The sequence below is a fragment of the Panthera tigris genome, chromosome D4, assembly GCF_018350195.1.
Source record: "Panthera tigris isolate Pti1 chromosome D4, P.tigris_Pti1_mat1.1, whole genome shotgun sequence".
In the NCBI taxonomy this organism is placed as follows: Eukaryota; Metazoa; Chordata; class Mammalia; order Carnivora; family Felidae; genus Panthera; species Panthera tigris.
This window is the reverse complement of record NC_056672.1, coordinates 38,283,962-38,301,185: the sequence shown is the minus strand read 5'-3', so window position 1 is coordinate 38,301,185 and position 17,224 is coordinate 38,283,962. Positions and strand designations below refer to the sequence as shown.

General features: G+C 38.0%; 1 protein-coding gene across 9 annotated transcripts in view; it reads left to right on the top strand.

Moving 5' to 3' along the window:
- MPDZ (multiple PDZ domain crumbs cell polarity complex component) overlaps positions 1–17,224 on the top strand; it is a 162,082-nt gene that overhangs the window by 58,693 nt on the left and 86,165 nt on the right. For 5 of the 9 annotated variants that reach the window (XM_042963859.1, XM_042963860.1, XM_042963857.1 and 2 more), the window contains exons 9-14: positions 196–310; positions 661–749; positions 11,497–11,680; positions 12,439–12,528; positions 14,442–14,551; positions 17,001–17,147. In XM_042963859.1, the coding sequence (XP_042819793.1) occupies positions 196–310; positions 661–749; positions 11,497–11,680; positions 12,439–12,528; positions 14,442–14,551; positions 17,001–17,147 (735 nt within the window). The remainder of the gene's footprint in view (positions 1–195; positions 311–660; positions 750–11,496; positions 11,681–12,438; positions 12,529–14,441; positions 14,552–17,000; positions 17,148–17,224) is intronic. The other 4 variants (XM_042963861.1, XM_042963858.1, XM_042963854.1 and 1 more) reach the window with 2 other exon arrangements.

Below are 17,224 nucleotides of genomic sequence, written 5' to 3'. Positions count from 1 at the left end.
TTCCTTTTGAGTAAAAATGTAATGGACAGTTCATGTTGTCAACATTGAAGGAGTAGTCCCTGCTATAATTCTCTAGCAGAGTTATTTGCCATCTAATTACATTGTATTATTCTTAGATAAAGGTTGTTGCTTTTTGAGTTTATCTTGTTTGTTTACATGTCTAATTGCTCTATTTGTTTACCAATTTTATTTTAGGTTGATGCTTCTACTCAGAAAAGTGAAGAAAGTGAGACATTTGATGTAGAACTCACTAAAAATGTCCAAGGACTAGGAATTACCATTGCTGGTTACATTGGAGATAAGAAATTAGGTAGTTTTAAACACTTTTTTTTTTCTACCTGAGAATTGCCTCTCATATCTTTTCTTTGTCTTATGAAACATTGAATCAACATTATTATGTATTTTCAGATTGTTGGATAAACTGATTGAAAACTTCCTTAGGAATAATTCAGTGTAGGAAACTCTGATACTGTATTTGACAGACAAAATCATTGTCATATTTTCTAGCCTAAGTTTCTGTTGGTTTTGCTTGTGTGGCTTGTTGATTTATAATTATTCATAATTAGGACTTTATATTTGGAGAATGAAGGATGTATAGTTTTTGAGTGTGCTTTGTAAATAGTAAAAAATAAAATCTAAAAACCCTATTTCTAATCTTAGAGCCTTCAGGAATCTTTGTAAAGAGCATTACAAAGAGCAGTGCTGTTGAACATGATGGAAGAATCCAAATTGGAGACCAAATTATAGCAGTAAGTAACACATTTAATAAGAGCTTTGTTAATTTTCATGGTTGAGAAGTGCATTCTCATAGTTTACTCAGTTTTGGGAACTACTGTTAGCTCCATACTAATTTAAGCTTTTTGGTAATTTGAGGCTATCATTACAATTACCCGTTTTGTTATTTTGTGAAAGTAAGAGCATTGGATAGAAGCTTCACTGATCTCAAGTCTAAATATTAGAATAATTTCTGATATATCTGATTCCTAGTTGTAATGAACTTGTTACAGTAATATCACACTTCAGTTGTTGATATGTTAAAGGTAAAGACCAGACATCATAATCTTTAGTGTAGTTGAATCTGAATTTTGGGATGAGTGCTTTTTTTTTTTTTTTTTTTTTTTTTAAATATCAACAGAATGATGGTGTTGTTGTTGGCTCCATGTCCAGGACTCTTTTAACTTTAGGAATATATAAGAATAAAAGAAATAGATCTAATCCCCTTAATCACATCAAGCCCATCTTATGGATATTGTCGTAACCTCAGTGTGTTTTGAGCCTATGGCTATTCAAGGCTGTGTACAAAAGAATACAACTTTCAGTTCAGTGTTCTGCACAAACTGGGCTACCCTAACTACTCCTCAGAACATAAGTCCGAGAGACCCTATATCAGGGCTTCCTGGTCAGGTAAGTTTAGGAAAAACTGCATGTGATAGGGTCTCTTAGGGATTCATAAAAGCACAGTGAAAAAATCTAAGACTCTGAGAATTTCTGCAATAGAGAAAATGCAGCTGTTTTACTTTGGGTTTTCCTAAGCTTTTGTAATCATAGACTCTTTCCTCAAACATACTTTGGAAGACATTTTGGAGTATACTGATTTATCTTAAAATGTATCTGTTTATATATAAGTCCCTGTTGTTCCCTTGGGATGTTAATATGTTAAGAAAGAAGAATGTTAAGATTCCTGTTCATAGCAGCATTATTCACAATAGCTAAGAGAGAAAGTAACCCAAATACCTGTCAATGGATGAACAGATAAACAAAATGTGTTATATAAATACAGTGGAATATTATTTAGTCTTATAAAGAAGGAAATTCTGTCACATCCTGCAACACGATTGAACTTTAAGGACATTATTCTAAGTGAAATAAGTCAGTCACCAAAAGACAAGTACTGTGTGTTTCCACTTATATGAGGTACCTAAAATAGTCACACTCAGAAATAGAATGGTCATTGCAAGATTTTGAATAGAGGGCCAATGGGTACAGAGTTTCAGTTTTGCAAAGTGAAAACATTCTGGGGATCTATTGTATGACACTGTGAATAAACTTAACACTACTGAACTGTGCATGTAAAAATGATTAAGATGCTAAATTGTTTTGTTCTGTGTTTTCTACCACAATTAAAAAAAAAGAGGTGCCCTTATCTCTGCCTTTGCTTCTAGTTACAACTTCTTCTCGGGCTTCAAACTAAGTACACCTGTTCACTTCTTGAAACCTATTCTGAAGATGCAGTTGTGCTTGCCACTTAGGTTGGTTGGCTGTATCCTATACATGAGTTTTAACCACTGTATTTTCTTTTTAACGTAAAATGAAAATTAACTACTTTTTTTTTTATTTTGGAGGAAAAGAGAGAGAGAGTGCATAGATATAGACCCCAAAAACCATACCCAATACTGAATTAAAAATTGAAAACATAGCTAATGTACTCTTTTTTCCCCCTAAGATACGTATTTTAATCCATTAGAAAGCTGTTTTTAAAATGTTCAGTTACTTTTGAGAGAGAGAGCCTGTGAGAATTGGAATTATACAATATGTGGTCCTTTGTGTTTCTTTTTTTTAAATGTTTCTTTATTTTTGAGAGAGAGAAAGAGAGCGCAAGCAAGGGGGCCACAGAGAGAGAGGGAGACACAGAATCCGAAGCAGGCTCCAGGCTCTGAGCTGTCAGCACAGAGCCCCACACGGGGCTCGAACTCACAAACTGCGAGGTCGTGACCTGAGCCGAAGCCAGACGCTTAACTGACTGAGCCACTCAGGCGCCCCAACATGTGATCCTTTGTGATTGGTTTATTCCGCCTAGCATGTTTTCATGGTTCATCTATGTTATAGCATGTATCAATTCTTCATTTATTTTTATAGCTGAATAATATTTCATTGTAGGGATATACCACCTTTTATTTACCTATTTATCAGTTGATGGACATTTGGGTCATTTCTGCTTTTTGGCGGTTACGGATAATGCTGCCATGAACATTCACGTACAAGTTTTTGTATGGATGTATGTTTTCATTTATCTTGGGTATATAATTAGGAGTGGAGTTGCTGGATCCTGTGATAACTGTTTAGTAAGCTTCTTTCACCTACAAAATTTGGATAAGGAAACTTCCCGTGTGTAATTTTTAGCAAGACCAAATGAGTAATTAATATACCTGTAATTTAATTAACATAATTAATATACACTAGACATATAAGTACCGTTTTATTAATTAGGCAGGTACTTCCTGAAAACCTGAAATGATTGCACATTTTAAAGAGTCTCACAATAGCTTCCCTCCAAACTTGTTGTCATTTTCATTCTTAAAGTGGAAATTCATATACGGTTTTGCTCACATAAGGTCAGTAATAAAGGGCATTGTTGAGGAGAAAGTAGAAGCACCCTTCCTCTGTTTTCTTGCTTTCAGTAAAATCACTTGTCTTCACTGTCATCAGTGTTCTGAGTTTTAATTTTTAGCAATCTGCTCTTCAAAGTTGCAAGCATCTCAGGCTCTAAAGAAACTTCATGCAGTGCTTTTGCTCATGCATGAATTTTTGTGAATGGCGCCATCTTGTGGACTGTTGAGATGTTGGTGGTGGCATTCTTCACCCTGGTTGCGTTTTCACAACTGCAGTCTTTGCTTTTCAGTTTCTGTTTTGGCAACAGCTGTTTGAAGCTGTGCTATACTCTGTTTTTGTTTTGTAGTTGTTGAGGTGGTGAGAAAATTGAGAAATTGTTTCTTACTATTGTGAGGAAGTATTTTATAACATTAAACCAATTTTGTTATAAGATTCCTGTTTCACACATTGTGATCTGTTGACCCCTAGGGTTTCACTGTGACTATTACAGGGGAGGGAATAGAGCGGTTGACTCCATTTTATTCTGGTATATTGGTATTCCGTATAAGAATTATTTGATCAAGGGATTCTATTGTATTTTAAAAAGTTGACCAAACTTCTCATCTGATGAGATCATATACTCATTCCATTTAATTAATTAATTAATTAAATTTTAAATTATTTTTAGAGAGAGAGGGAGTGCAAGTAGGGGTGGGGCGGGGGAGAGAGAGAGAGAGAGAGAGAGAATGAATGAATGAATGAATGAATGAATCTTAAGCAGGCTCCCTGCCCAGCATGGAACGCAATGTGGGGTTTTAATCTCATGAATGTGAGATCATGACCTGAGCTGAAATCAAGAATCAGCCGCTTAACTGACTCTGTCACCTAGGCATCTCATTCTTTTTAGATTGATATATAGAGGTCTTTGCTAAAAGCGATGTGGAATTATGATTGATTAAAAAAATTATTGAACAAGTAAGGAAAGGTGCCAAACGTTGCCTTAGATATTCTGACTTTGTTAATAGGCGCAAGTTCTCTCTTAATACGTGTCTCTGTAAGCTGTGTTGGAGGTGTTGGCTGGCTAGATCGAGTAAACCTCAGGAGCTGGGGTTTTCAAGTTGTTTCAACTAGTGATTCTCTCCTGTAACTGTCGTGTCTGCCCTGTGCATTGTGAGGTTACTGGAGCTCTCCTTGAGGGAGCACATAGGCAGTTCTGTTGCTGTTGCGTGTAGTTCCGGTGCCCTGTGGTACCATTGGGTCTGAAGCCACGTCTTCACTCTGCCTGTGATAATGACAGACCGGGCCGCCCGGGGCCCTGTTTTGGGCTCTGGTGACCTCGTCTCATGTGTGTGATGAGTGTAATGATATTGAACAGAAACTGCTCTCGGGAAGGCCTGAGATTTTCATGTTGATGAATCGCTTTTTCCGTCTGTTAATAATACCAGCTTCTGGGTTCCTTCCCAGTGTAAAGTGCTCGGGCGCTGTAATTTGGGGGAAATTGTACCCTTATTCCCATATAACAGATGAAGATACTGAGAAATTGGAACTGAAATCTAGTTCCAAGATTATTCCATTACAGCAATTTCTTTTGTACTGGTACCATCTCTATCTAACGTTTGGGTAAAAGGGGATGTGGTTTTAAATTGAGGTCATCAAATTTTGAAAGTAAAGGAAGCATGCAGGTTTTGGTTTGTTTTGTTTTTACCATACTTGAACTTTATTGCTATTGACAAAATAATGTGCGTTTGATTTTTAAAAATGAAATTGAGCTTTGAAAGACTTGAGCAATAAAAATCTATTATAGATGAAAAGTTGCAACCTAAGTGAGCCTCAAAGTTGAGATTTTTATGATTTTTTTCTTATTTTCTTTACTATCCTGGTGGTAAGTAACATGTTCATTTGTTTTTAGATTAATATTTGTCTTTGAGGTTTAAAGATCATAACATTGGAACATGGTTGAAAAACCTCATAGAAACCACTATTAGTATTTCAGAAAAATTCCATATATATTTAAATAGGATCATATTATATTTGCTTTACTTTTTTTTTTAATTAATGTTTATTTATTTATTTATTTATTTATTTATTTATTTATTTTTTAACGTTTATTTATTTTTGAGACAGAGAGAGACACAGCATGAACGGGGCAGGGGCAGAGAGAGAGGGAGGCACAGAACCGGAAGCAGGCTCCAGGCTCTGAGCCATCAGCCCAGAGCCTGATGCGGGGCTTGAACTCACAGACCACGAGATCATGACCTGAGCTGAAGTCGGACACATAACCGACTGAGCCACCCAGGCGCCCCAATGTTTATTTATTTTTGAGAGAAAGAGGGGCAAAGAGAGAGGGAGACACAGAATCTGAGGCAGGCTCCAGGCTCTGAGCTGTCAGCACAGAGCCGGAGGTGGGGCTCAAACTCCCGGACCACAAGATCATGACCTGAGCCGAAGTTGGACACTTAACTGAGTTAGCCACCCAGAGGCCCCTGTTTTACCTTTTTATTTTTTATTTTACTTAAAAACATACTTGGAGGGTATAGTCATCTCATCACATGTAGTTCTATTGTAATATATTTAAGTGGTACGTATTCATGGATGGTTAATATTTTTTACAGTTTTCTGCTGTTATAAACACCTGGCATTACATACCACTTTTTATGTCTTTTACAGGCTGACTTGAAGCATCTGATTTTGCTCTAATACTGTTAGATTTGAATTTTACTTGTTCCTCTGCATTGGATCTTGTATGCCACTGTTTTCTTTCTTTAAATTTTAAATCTGATTAATCTCTCAATCAGCTAGAGTGTTTTGAGTAAATTTTATGGAAAGAGAATGTATTGGTAGGCTTGCCAAACCTTTTCTGTCCGAGAATCTCTTCTGCTGCCTTGGACAGTTTGGCTGGGAATAACAAAAACATTCCATAAGAGAAATTTAGGGGAGGTAATCTTAAACAACTTTTAAGATTTTGCAACATTCCTTTTTAATTTTTAATAGGTAAGGATTTTTCCTTTCCCTCTGGAAGAAATCTTATACAAGTATCATGGCTTACCTCATTCTCACAGAATAAAATGCCCTATGGCCAATTAGAATCACTAAACACAGTCCCGGTTTAGTGACTAAAGATTTCTTTGGGCTCCTGGGTGACTCATTCGGCTGAGTGTCCAACTCTTGATTTTGGCTCAAGTCATGATCCCAGGGTCATGGGACTGAGCCCCACGTTAGGCTCGGCACCGAGCGTGGAGCCTGCTTAAGGTTCTCTTTCTCTCTCTCTCTCTCTCTCTCTCTCTACCTCTGCCCCTCTCCCCTACTTGTTCTCTCTCTCTAAACAAAAAACAAAAACAAACCAAACAACAACAAAAACCTACCCCCCCCCCCCAAAAAAAAGAAAGAAAGAAAAGAAAAGATAGAAAATTTCTCCTCCTAAGTAGTAATTGAATTTTATTTTATTTTATTTTATTTTTTTAATTTTTTTTTTCAACGTTTTTTATTTATTTTGGGGACAGAGAGAGACAGAGCATGAACGGGGGAGGGGCAGAGAGAGAGGGAGACACAGAATCGGAAACAGGCTCCAGGCTCCGAGCCATCAGCCCAGAGCCTGACGCGGGGCTCGAACTCACGGACCGCGAGATCGTGACCTGGCTGAAGTCGGACGCCCAACCGACTGCGCCACCCAGGCGCCCCAGTAATTGAATTTTAAACTACAGCCCTGGTGTAGCGGAAGCTTGCTCTGAAGTGATGGCTTACCTAGGGATAGAGAGTGTATGCTCCAGTTTATCTTTCCCTACCTAGCTATTCTTTTTCTCCCTCACCTTCTTATGGCAGGTTCTGCCCCTACCATCATAAAAGGCGAGAGAAGGAAGTGTAGGGTGGATAATCAGACACACTGTCCTTGACTCTTCTGCTGTAAGATGGTTTTGTGCCGAGTGAGCCTGGCAGATGCTTAAAACTGCTTCTTAAGAGTTCCTTCTTGGATTCTTAGGAGGTCCTAGATGGGTTCCTGAAGATGTTTGATTTAACTTCCCAAGACGGACGATGGAGTTTTCATCTGACTTTCCTTACCTTTGGCCTCTGGTTTCTCAGCAGTCTACTCCGTAGATTGTCTTTGGGGTACCATCATTCCCTAGGGGCACTCTTGGGTAGGTTTCAAAATGGCTTGAGCCTGACTTTCTCATGTGCGTGGCCTGCCTCAGGTCTATGCCCAAAGTCAGACATTTATCAACATAATAGCCTTTTTTCTCTTGCTCCACTGTCAAAGTAACTAAACAGCCTCTCCCTTGTCCTCCCGATGAAGTTAGACATAATCCACTGCATCCTTCCCTACTACTGGTGACTGATCTCTTCTGACTTGAGGCCAAGGGTGAAACATCTAAGTGGGTGGCTTGGGGACTTACAGTCATCTTCTGTCTTAAACAAACAAACAAACAAAACAAAAAAACAAACCTCCTCTTTAATTTTTCCTGACCTGTAACAACCCACCTCTTCTATGCTGTAACTGTGTGTACATTTTCATCCTTACTACTTGGTTTAAATTTCTGCCTGATGGGCCCGCTCATAGCTCGTGGTGGTATAGGATATAAATCATCTTAGCATCTCAACCATGATTTCCATTTTTACATGTATCACACTAAATGTAAAACTCTTGATTTGTAATTTCTTTACCACAAATTCTCTGGATAACCTGCTCACTCTGTTGCCTAAATGCTGGCAGATTCTTTTTTCTTTTGACCTTTGGAATCCAAGAATTTTACCAAGATATGTCTAAGTGTTAGCATTTTGTTTGGTTTTGTTTTTTAAATCTGTTTTCTGGTTTTTCATGTACCTCTTTTATTTGTAGACTAAGGTAAATTTTCCTAACCTAATCACTTCTTTGCTTATTTTTTTCCTCATTTATTCTCTTTTCCTTGTAATTCTTTTCATTTATATTGATTTTTAGATCAGCCTGTATATGTCTTTAGTCTTTTCTGATAATTTTTTTGCTTATTCTTTTCTTCTGAAATAGGGGAACATTGTATGCTCCTGCCTTCCATTACCTGGCTGTTTTTGTGGTATTTAAAATCCTGTTGACTGCCCTCATTGTCACAACTTTCCTTTTCTTTTCTGGTAGATATTTGTTTTTTTCTTTATAACTAAATCCATGTTTCCTTGAATGCTGTGAAATATGAATCCTTTTGAGGGAAGTTTCAGAAAATATCTTTTTTCCTGTTCACTACAGTAACAATTTCATTGGAAGATGTTTGTAGTGACGCCTCAGTGCAAGCACCTTCTTTTGGACATGGTATCTTCCTCCATATCCTGTGACCTTTCATCATTCTTAGTAGGAATTGTGCTTGTACACATGGGATTTGAGATGGATTCTGCCAAAACTGTGTTGGTTTTGTCCAGATGATTCAGGAATTGACAGAGCAAGAAGGAAGGGGGACATTTAAATTTATTTAAGTTTCACTTGTAGATTAATAAAGACGAAACCAGTGCTGGGGTATCACCGTGGGGAATTTTGCCCCTGTGTACTGAGAGATTGTTTTCTGTGCCTGTTGTGGAGCCAGGAGTTGGTTGGGGTTGTGTGGGTGCATGTGTGTAGGGTGTGATGTCATTGCGTATGTGTAATTCCATGCTGCTGCATGCTCCCAGCATGCTGTGCAGCCTTTAGCACTTGGTGTAATTTTGTGGAATCACTGGTTAAGATCCACAGGTACCATCTGACTACCTCATTTTTTTTTTAAACATTTATTTATTTTTGAGACAGGGAGAGACAGAGCATGAACGGGGGAGGGTCAGAGAGAGGGAGACACAGAATCTGAAACAGGCTCCGGGCTCTGAGCTGTCAGCACAGGGGCCCAACGCGGGGCTCGAACTCACGGACCGCGAGATCATGACCTGAGCCGAAGTCGGCGCTAAACCGACTGAGCCACCCAGGCGCCCCTGACTACCTCATTTTAATAAGAGACTCTTGTTGGATTTTACTGGAGTTTCTTCTCAAAGACCAAACAAACTATTCTTTCACATAGATTCAACTGGCCTGCTTTGGATCTGGTCATGTCCAGGCCACTCCTAGTAGAAGTTTCCTCCAAGTTACTGGCATAGGGACTTTTATTTTTCCATGGTTTCCAGTTGTGTTGCAGTGTTTTCTCTGTTGTTATATTTTTATTAGTTATTCCAAAAGGAAATCAACAGGGTGAAGGTAGGAAGAAAGAGAAGAGAGGTAGACACCTAAACTCAAAAGCATTATGTCAACTTTAAGTAACTTGCAAAGGGTAAGATTGTTATCTAGATAAATTTAGAAAAATCTATATCAGAAGTGTCTAGATTTTTGAGTATCTCCCAATTAAACACTGCATTCTCCCTCTTCTTCCCCCCTTTATGTATTCATATGTGATATATATTTTCTCTTTCTCTCTGTCTATATGTATATATATGTGTATGTGTATATATATATATATATATATATGGTATTATATATATTGTTTCATATATAGTTAGTATATATGTTATATGTGTATGTAAAACAAATGGAATTTTAAAATATGTTTAATTAAAAGTCCTTTTATATTCTTTCAGAAACCTCTGAAGTAAGGTATTATATCTTAGAGATCATGATCTAGCTCTTGTAATTCTCATTCATTTCAGTGCCTAATGTGGCCGGCACTGTGCTTAGAAAAGCATGACACTTACATAGCCATTTTATACCCATTTTACAATACAAAAGAAATACCAATGACTTTGAGTTTCAATATTAAATATGTTACACTTTTCCAAACCGTTTTCAATGTAGTTTTGAAACTTTATAATTTTCAGTGAAATTTAAAAAAATAAGGTGCTATAAACTGCACTTATTTATTCAAAAGGTAATTTGCTTTACAAATAAATCCTTGACAAATGGACAAATGACTCTGTTCCCATTTGGGATGAATATCTGCTGTATAGACAGCGGTATGTTTTGGTGACATCAGAGCCCGTCCTCTTGGAGTATGCAGTCACAAATCTAATAATGACAGAAACTGTAAAATTAAAGTTCTGGAAGGGGCGCCTGGGTGGCTCATTTGGTTAGGCGTCCGACTTCAGCTCAGGTCATGACCTTGCCGTTCCTGAGTTTGAGCCCTGCCTTGGGCTCTGTGCTGACAGCTCAGAGCCTGGAACCTGCTTCAGATTCTGTGTCTCCCTCTCTCTCTCTGCCCCTCCCCTGCTCGCACTCTGTCTCTCTCTTTCTCTCCCTCTCTCTCTCTTATAAATAAGTAAACATTAAAAAATTTTTAAAAATATTCTGGTTAATGCTGGGAGGGAGAAATGGTAAAGGGGGCTTTTAGTTAGAGACCTTATGATAGCTCAGTTCTGAACGTAACTATTGCACGGACATTTGAAGCAAGTACAGGTGTTTTCTGGGTGGACAGATGAGAAAGAACATGGGCTGGAGGGAGCCCAGAGAGTCTAGACTCGGGGAGCAGAACCTGCAGAGGTCTTCTGGCTAAGGGGAGCATTGCAGGGTGGGAGCGGAAATGCGTGTATGGGGGCTGGAGGGCACAGGGGTGGGCAGCCCTGTGCCAGATGAGATTGGTGGTGCAGCTGGGGACACTTGACATAGGTCTTTCTAAGTTGTGTTCACAGTATGGAAAATTGACCTAAGGAATATTCTACCAAAGGCAGGGTTGGGACGATGTGATCATATCTTCAGTTTGGAAAGATCACAGGGGCATCTTCAAATGTTTCATCCTTTGTGAACTAGAAAAAGGGAAAACCCCATGTATTTTTTGAAGAGGCAAAGAAATAAAAAGGAAGGTAGTTTTGTTGTCTTTTTTTAAAGCTAAGATAAGTGTGATTTTTGGAATACATCAGTGCTGTCGGGGACTACTTTTGTCACTGTCTTCTACACTTTATATCCTGCAGAGTACTGGTTTCCAAGCATGACTGTGTATCAGGATCACCTGAGGAATATAAAAGAGTATTCCCACCCTGGAACTGTTGGCTCCTAATATCTAGAAGCGAGACACCATAATCTCTAATACGCAAAGCAAAACTCTTCTGGGTAATTCTAGCGCTCTAAGTTATTACTAGTCCCCAAACAGGTGTTCGTTCATTCTGCAATTAGGGGAGCACTCAGCCCCATTCTTTTCCCACTAACAAGCAGTAAGCATGCATTACGTGAATCGGTAATACAAATATTCATTTATTTTTTAACATATGTTGCTCTTATCACAGGTAGATGGCACAAACCTTCAGGGTTTTACCAATCAACAAGCGGTAGAAGTGTTGCGACACACAGGACCAACTGTGCACCTGACACTAATGAGGAGAGGAACGAAGCAAGAGGCTGAGCTGGTGTCAAGGGAGGATGTCATGAAGGACGCGGTCTTGTCTCCTGGGAGTGCCAGCGGAAGCAAAGGTAGTGCCAGGTTCAGCTGGTTTTCAGTTAGACCCTTATATCCCTTAGATGTTTTTCTAATTCTGAAATTAAAGAATGGTCTTTAGTCTTAACTGTTCACTATGAACCAAGTAAAAAGGAAATTTGATGAAGTTGGGACTAACGAGAACCAGTGATGTGTCCGTTGACTATAAAATGGGCTCTCGATTAAAGCAAATTTCTTTCTTTCCTGTTTATTCAGTCCCCATTTCAGAGTCAGAAACGTGCATCTATCCTTCCATCCCTGCTTTACTTTTGGGTGTCATTGCCATGTTTTCTTTCCCTTTAGGGGGAACCTTTTCGGCCTGGGCAGTGTATGTATGCAAGCCTCATGTTTCTAAACATCCAGCCTTCCCCTGAAGGAATCTACTTTAATAACACATTTAGAAATGTCTTTTATAAGCTGTTAGTCCATGAATATCTCTGAAAATTATGAAATCCCCAGGTAGCTGACTGGTGTTAGAGTTTGTTGGTAGAAGCCAGGCTTTTGGTTTGAAAATGCTGTTTCATTTCTCAAACTGTTGACCATTCTGGTATTTATGCCATATACTGTTCATTGCAGTACTAGGAAATTGGGAGGTCACAGGAGAACTTCCCTTTAAGTACAGGTGGTTGTTTTGAAAGGTGTACTTACAAAAAAACACTCATTGAGGGGTTCAGATAAATAGAGTGGGATTTGAAAAACGTCATGTGCTTGATTATATCATAGATATAACTACTAAAATATTCTTATCTTTAAGAAAATTATGAAAAAGATGAAGATTCTTCATCTTTGAGTAGAAACACCAGCATATTACCAATTGAAGAAGAAGGTAAACACCTGGAGCCAGGTTATTACGTTCTTTATTGTTTGTTTGTTTTTTAGAGAAATGATTTTTGCAAATGTGATTAAGTCTTTATGGATATATTGTGAGTTACTAAAAAAATCTATCATGAAAGAAAAAGAGATGTTTTTAAGTCTTTATTTGTAGATAGGATTAATTTCTCTAACAGATTAAAATAGTTCATTTATAGCTGGCATATTTTATGGTCATATGTTCTTTCTTACATATTTTTTTAATTAAAAAAATGTTTAATGTTTTTTCATTTTTGAGAGAGAGAGAGAGAGAGAGAGAGAGAGAGAGAGAGAGACAAAGATAGCATGAGCCGGGGAAGGGGCAGAGAGAGAGGGAGACACAGAATCCGAAGCAGGCTCCAGACTCTGAGCTGTCAGCACAGAGCCCGACACGGGGCTTGAACCCATGAACTGTGAGATCATGACCTGAGCTGAAGTCAGATGCCTGACTGACTGAGCCACCCAGGCACCCCAGTCTGTCTTACATATTTTTGAAATCAGAGGGCTTTAGGAATCAGTTATGTACAAGGTTTTGTATCAGTCCCCTTACTTCAGTATAGCCGACATGTTCATATCTTATTGAGCAAGGAATAATAAAATTATGAAGTATTTTTAAAAGAAACGTGAAAATCTTCTTTTAAAGCGTAAGCTCTTAGGAATGAAACCGTTCTATTTTGGGAGGCTTTTCCTTGTCAATTTTTCATAAATTCTAAATCTTAATATTGGGGAATTGGTTTGGAAAGGAATTGTATGGAGAAATTATTAAAACTTTCTGAGATTTCTTTCAGTATAAACGTAGACTTCATCGAGCCATTTAAACATTTTTTAGAGCAGCATTGTTTTAATATACAATTATGCCAGAATATTATTGCCATCTTTTTAGTCTGGGAGCTATGTGCTTTCCTTAGCTGTCAGATTGCTTTAGGCGCTTTGGTAACTTACATCTACTGAACAGAGTCCAAGAGTGGTCTTCCTGTTAATAGTTCCTTTGGAGCTTTGTGGTTCTTTAAAGTATCTACTCCATTATTAACAGGTTTTATTTTCTGCTGAAAATTTTGCTTTACTTTTATTATTTTAAAAGAATATTTGTGTTTGCAGTAATATCCTGAGAGTGTGGTGTGTAGGATTCATATGTGTTAATTGCACTCTGCCATTTTTATACAAGTAGGTGAAGAAATTATTTAGGCTAAAGTGAGTATCAAGTGTAGCAGGAAAGAATAAAAAGCTTTTAGAGCATGAAACTTGAGACAGTACATAGGGATGGGTGTGGGGGATCATCTCGAAGGCCCAGACCACATCTTTGCTTGTGAATGTGCATATGTGTGTGGGAGGATGGGTGGGAGAGGCTCTAGACTTAGAATTAGAAGTCCCAAATTCTTTTTTACACAAACTAGGGAAAAGCTTCTAAATGATTCAAATGCATCTACCCTAGTGCTTATCCTTAGACAACAAACAAACAAAAGAAATTAAATAGACCCATAGATATAGGAAACAACTGTTTGATACAAGACTGAGGAGAAGTTCAGGAGCAAATGAAATAGGAGACAGGGATTAAAAGGTACACACTTTGGTTATAAAATTAATAAGTCATGGGGATGCATTGTACAGCATAGGGAATACAGTCCGTAATATTGTAATAGCTTTATATGGTGACAGATGATAACTAGGCTTACTGTGGGGGTCATTTTATAATGTATGAAAATATTGAATCACTATGATACACACCTGAAACTAATAGGATATTGTTTGTCAGTTATCTTTTAATAAAAAATAAGGGTAACATATACTGGGTGAAGAGTCAGACTTGCTACAACAGACAGGTTCTGATCACAGTGTCTCTTTTATAGAATGTTAAAATATGGAGATTTTTGTAGTTTGTCACTAACGTCATCGTGTTGACTATTTCAGGGTATCCATTATTGGCAGCAGAGATGGAAGAAACAGAAGACCCACAACAACAGGAAGCTGCCCTGCTGACAAAGTGGCAAAGGATTATGGGAATTAATTATGAAATAGTGGTAGGTTAGCTTAGCCTCCCTAACTTCCTAACTTGTATTTGAGCAGGAAGTTCATGACAAAAATAAAGATGATCTTCATAAAGAGACCTAGAGAAGTAGCAAATGCCCAGGACTTTTTTTGAAGACCTAAATGCATTGATTCCTGTATTAAAAAATTTAGGTAGGAGAAAGTTGGATAGCAACAAAGGAACTGAGATAAATGGGTTGAAAAATTTAGGACTTGTAATTCACCAATATTTCGACAAAAGGAATGGTTTTTTTTTGTTTTTTGTTTTTTTGTTTTTATTCTTAAGTCTGGGATTTAGAGAAAGGATCAGAATAGAATGACAGAATTTACTTAAAGGTAAAAAAAAAATCATCATGATCCATATATAATATTGTAAGAGGATTTTTCCCACTATTCCTTTACATATATATTTTCCTTAAGAGGCTTAATTCTGTATTCTCTTTTCATACCACTTATGCCACAGTGAATGTTTTATGTTTATTAACAGTTTGCATATCTCATACAGCAATCATGATTTGCTGTCCTGAAAAGAGACTTAACAATTGTGACCCAAATTATCAGTCTTGAGATGTACACCAGCAAATTTCACGGTTTTCAAAAGGAAAAATAAAATACTAGGTTAAGTAGAATTTTTCCTATTGCTTATAATATTCAAACAACTCTAGATTAGAAGAGATCAAAGAACAGATGTCATATAATAGTAACTAGCATTTATTGAGCACTTTGTGCTAAGCGGTGTTCTTAGTGTTTCATTGAATCTTCATGACAATGACCTTTTTTTTTTTTTTAAACTCAAGATGGTTAACAAATAAGTCCAGCTGTTGTTACTATTCTAATCAAGTCAGGGAAGAATACAATAAGGTCCAGCTTAACTGTGGTTAATTTGGCATGAAAAGAAAGTTGGGAGATTCCTTCTTTGGGCTGGGATTAACATGGCTGGGACAAATAACCAGACTGCACTTCTTCGTGGGTAATTGAATAGTGAAGGGAACCTTTTAAGGAACCACTTGCTCACAGAGGGAAGACCCAGGACCTTGAACTTTTGGCTGCCTTTCATGCGCATTGTCCAGTAATCTGGTAGCACTCCCAGTTATGTGTCAAGGGCAAAGCATGCTGTAAGCAAGAGCTAAGCTATTTATTGGCCTTCATTGAACAAAGACATAGATCTGACTTTAAGTTGTTTGCTACGTGATTATACAGAATAAATGTAGTTATAAGAGGAGTGGTATAGTAGAAAGAAGGATTGATGGACATTAGCCGAGAGGGACCTGGAGAGCTGCTCAGAGGAAGTGACATTTAAATTGGGTTTTAAGGAGTTAGAAGGATTTCATCCAGCAGATTTCAAAATTGGATGATGCAGTTTCTGATAATAGCCCTGCACACATTAGCAAGATTTGAAAGAGATCTTTTTTTCATTAAAAAAAATCTCTTTAATTAAAAAAAAAATTAATCTCAGCCCCTCTATCCCTTAGATTCTTGAACTGTACAATAAAGGGACCAAAGTAGATAATCATTGGTATACCTTCTGATTTTAATATTATAATGATTGGATTCTTTGTGAAAGTGGGTGATTTCCCAACATTCTTCATTATTTAGTGTAATAGTGGGAAATAGGAAGTTCATTCTCCTATTTTAAGCTTTGGTTCACTTTTTTTTTAAGTTTATTTATTTATTTTGAGGGAGAGAGAGAGTGGGGGAGGAGCAGAGAGAAAGGGAGAGAGAGAATCCCAAGCAGGTTCTGCGCTGTCAGTGCAGAGCCACACGTGGGGCTCGAACTCATGAACTGCGAGATCATGACCTGAGCTGAAATCAGGAGTCGGATGCTTAACTAACTGAGCCACTCAGGCGCCCCAAGCTTTGATTCACTTTTAAAGACCGTTGTCGGTTGTCAACACAGCATAAGGTCAGGAGTTTGGGCTCCAGGTTCAGACTGCTTCAGGTTCAGAATTCTTTTAGAGCTGTCTTTGTGACTCTGGGAAAGGGACTGTCTCTGAACCTCATTTTCCTAATTTGGGAAACAAGGATAGACATTGGCATTCTTTATGAGAGGCCTATGAGATAATCTGTGCAATGGGTCGACCCGGTCCCTCGGACATAGTTTAAATGCTAGGTATGTGTCTTTTCTATACTATTGTTGGAGCTCAGGCATCTGATTTTATCTGTGGTAGTTTAGACGACCCTCCATCTGTTACCAGCATCTCTAGGCACTGCAGAGTATCTTGGGTGCTTGCACCTGGCTCCTCCTTCGGGGTTTGTGTTAGTTCCTAGAGCTGACAGATAATCAATAATCTGTCAAAGCTCCAAAGCTTTGCAGCTCTACAATAAGATTTTTTGAAGCTTTTGTGAGAAAGTTGACTGTTTCGGGGTGAACATAAAATATATACATGAGGGAAAAAAACAAATGAAAAAAGTGCTAGATTCATGATGATTTTCTCCTTTCAGGTGGCCCACGTGATCAAGTTCAGTGAGAGCAGTGGGTTGGGGATAAGTCTGGAAGCAACAGTGGGACATCACTTTATCCGATCTGTTCTACCAGAAGGTCCTGTTGGACACAGTGGGAAGCTTTTCAGTGGAGATGAGCTATTGGAAGTAAAGAGCTATTCCATTCCTTTATCCCCTTAAGTAAACTTCTGAAAAGGCTGCCGGGGGGCTTAATGTGTAATAAT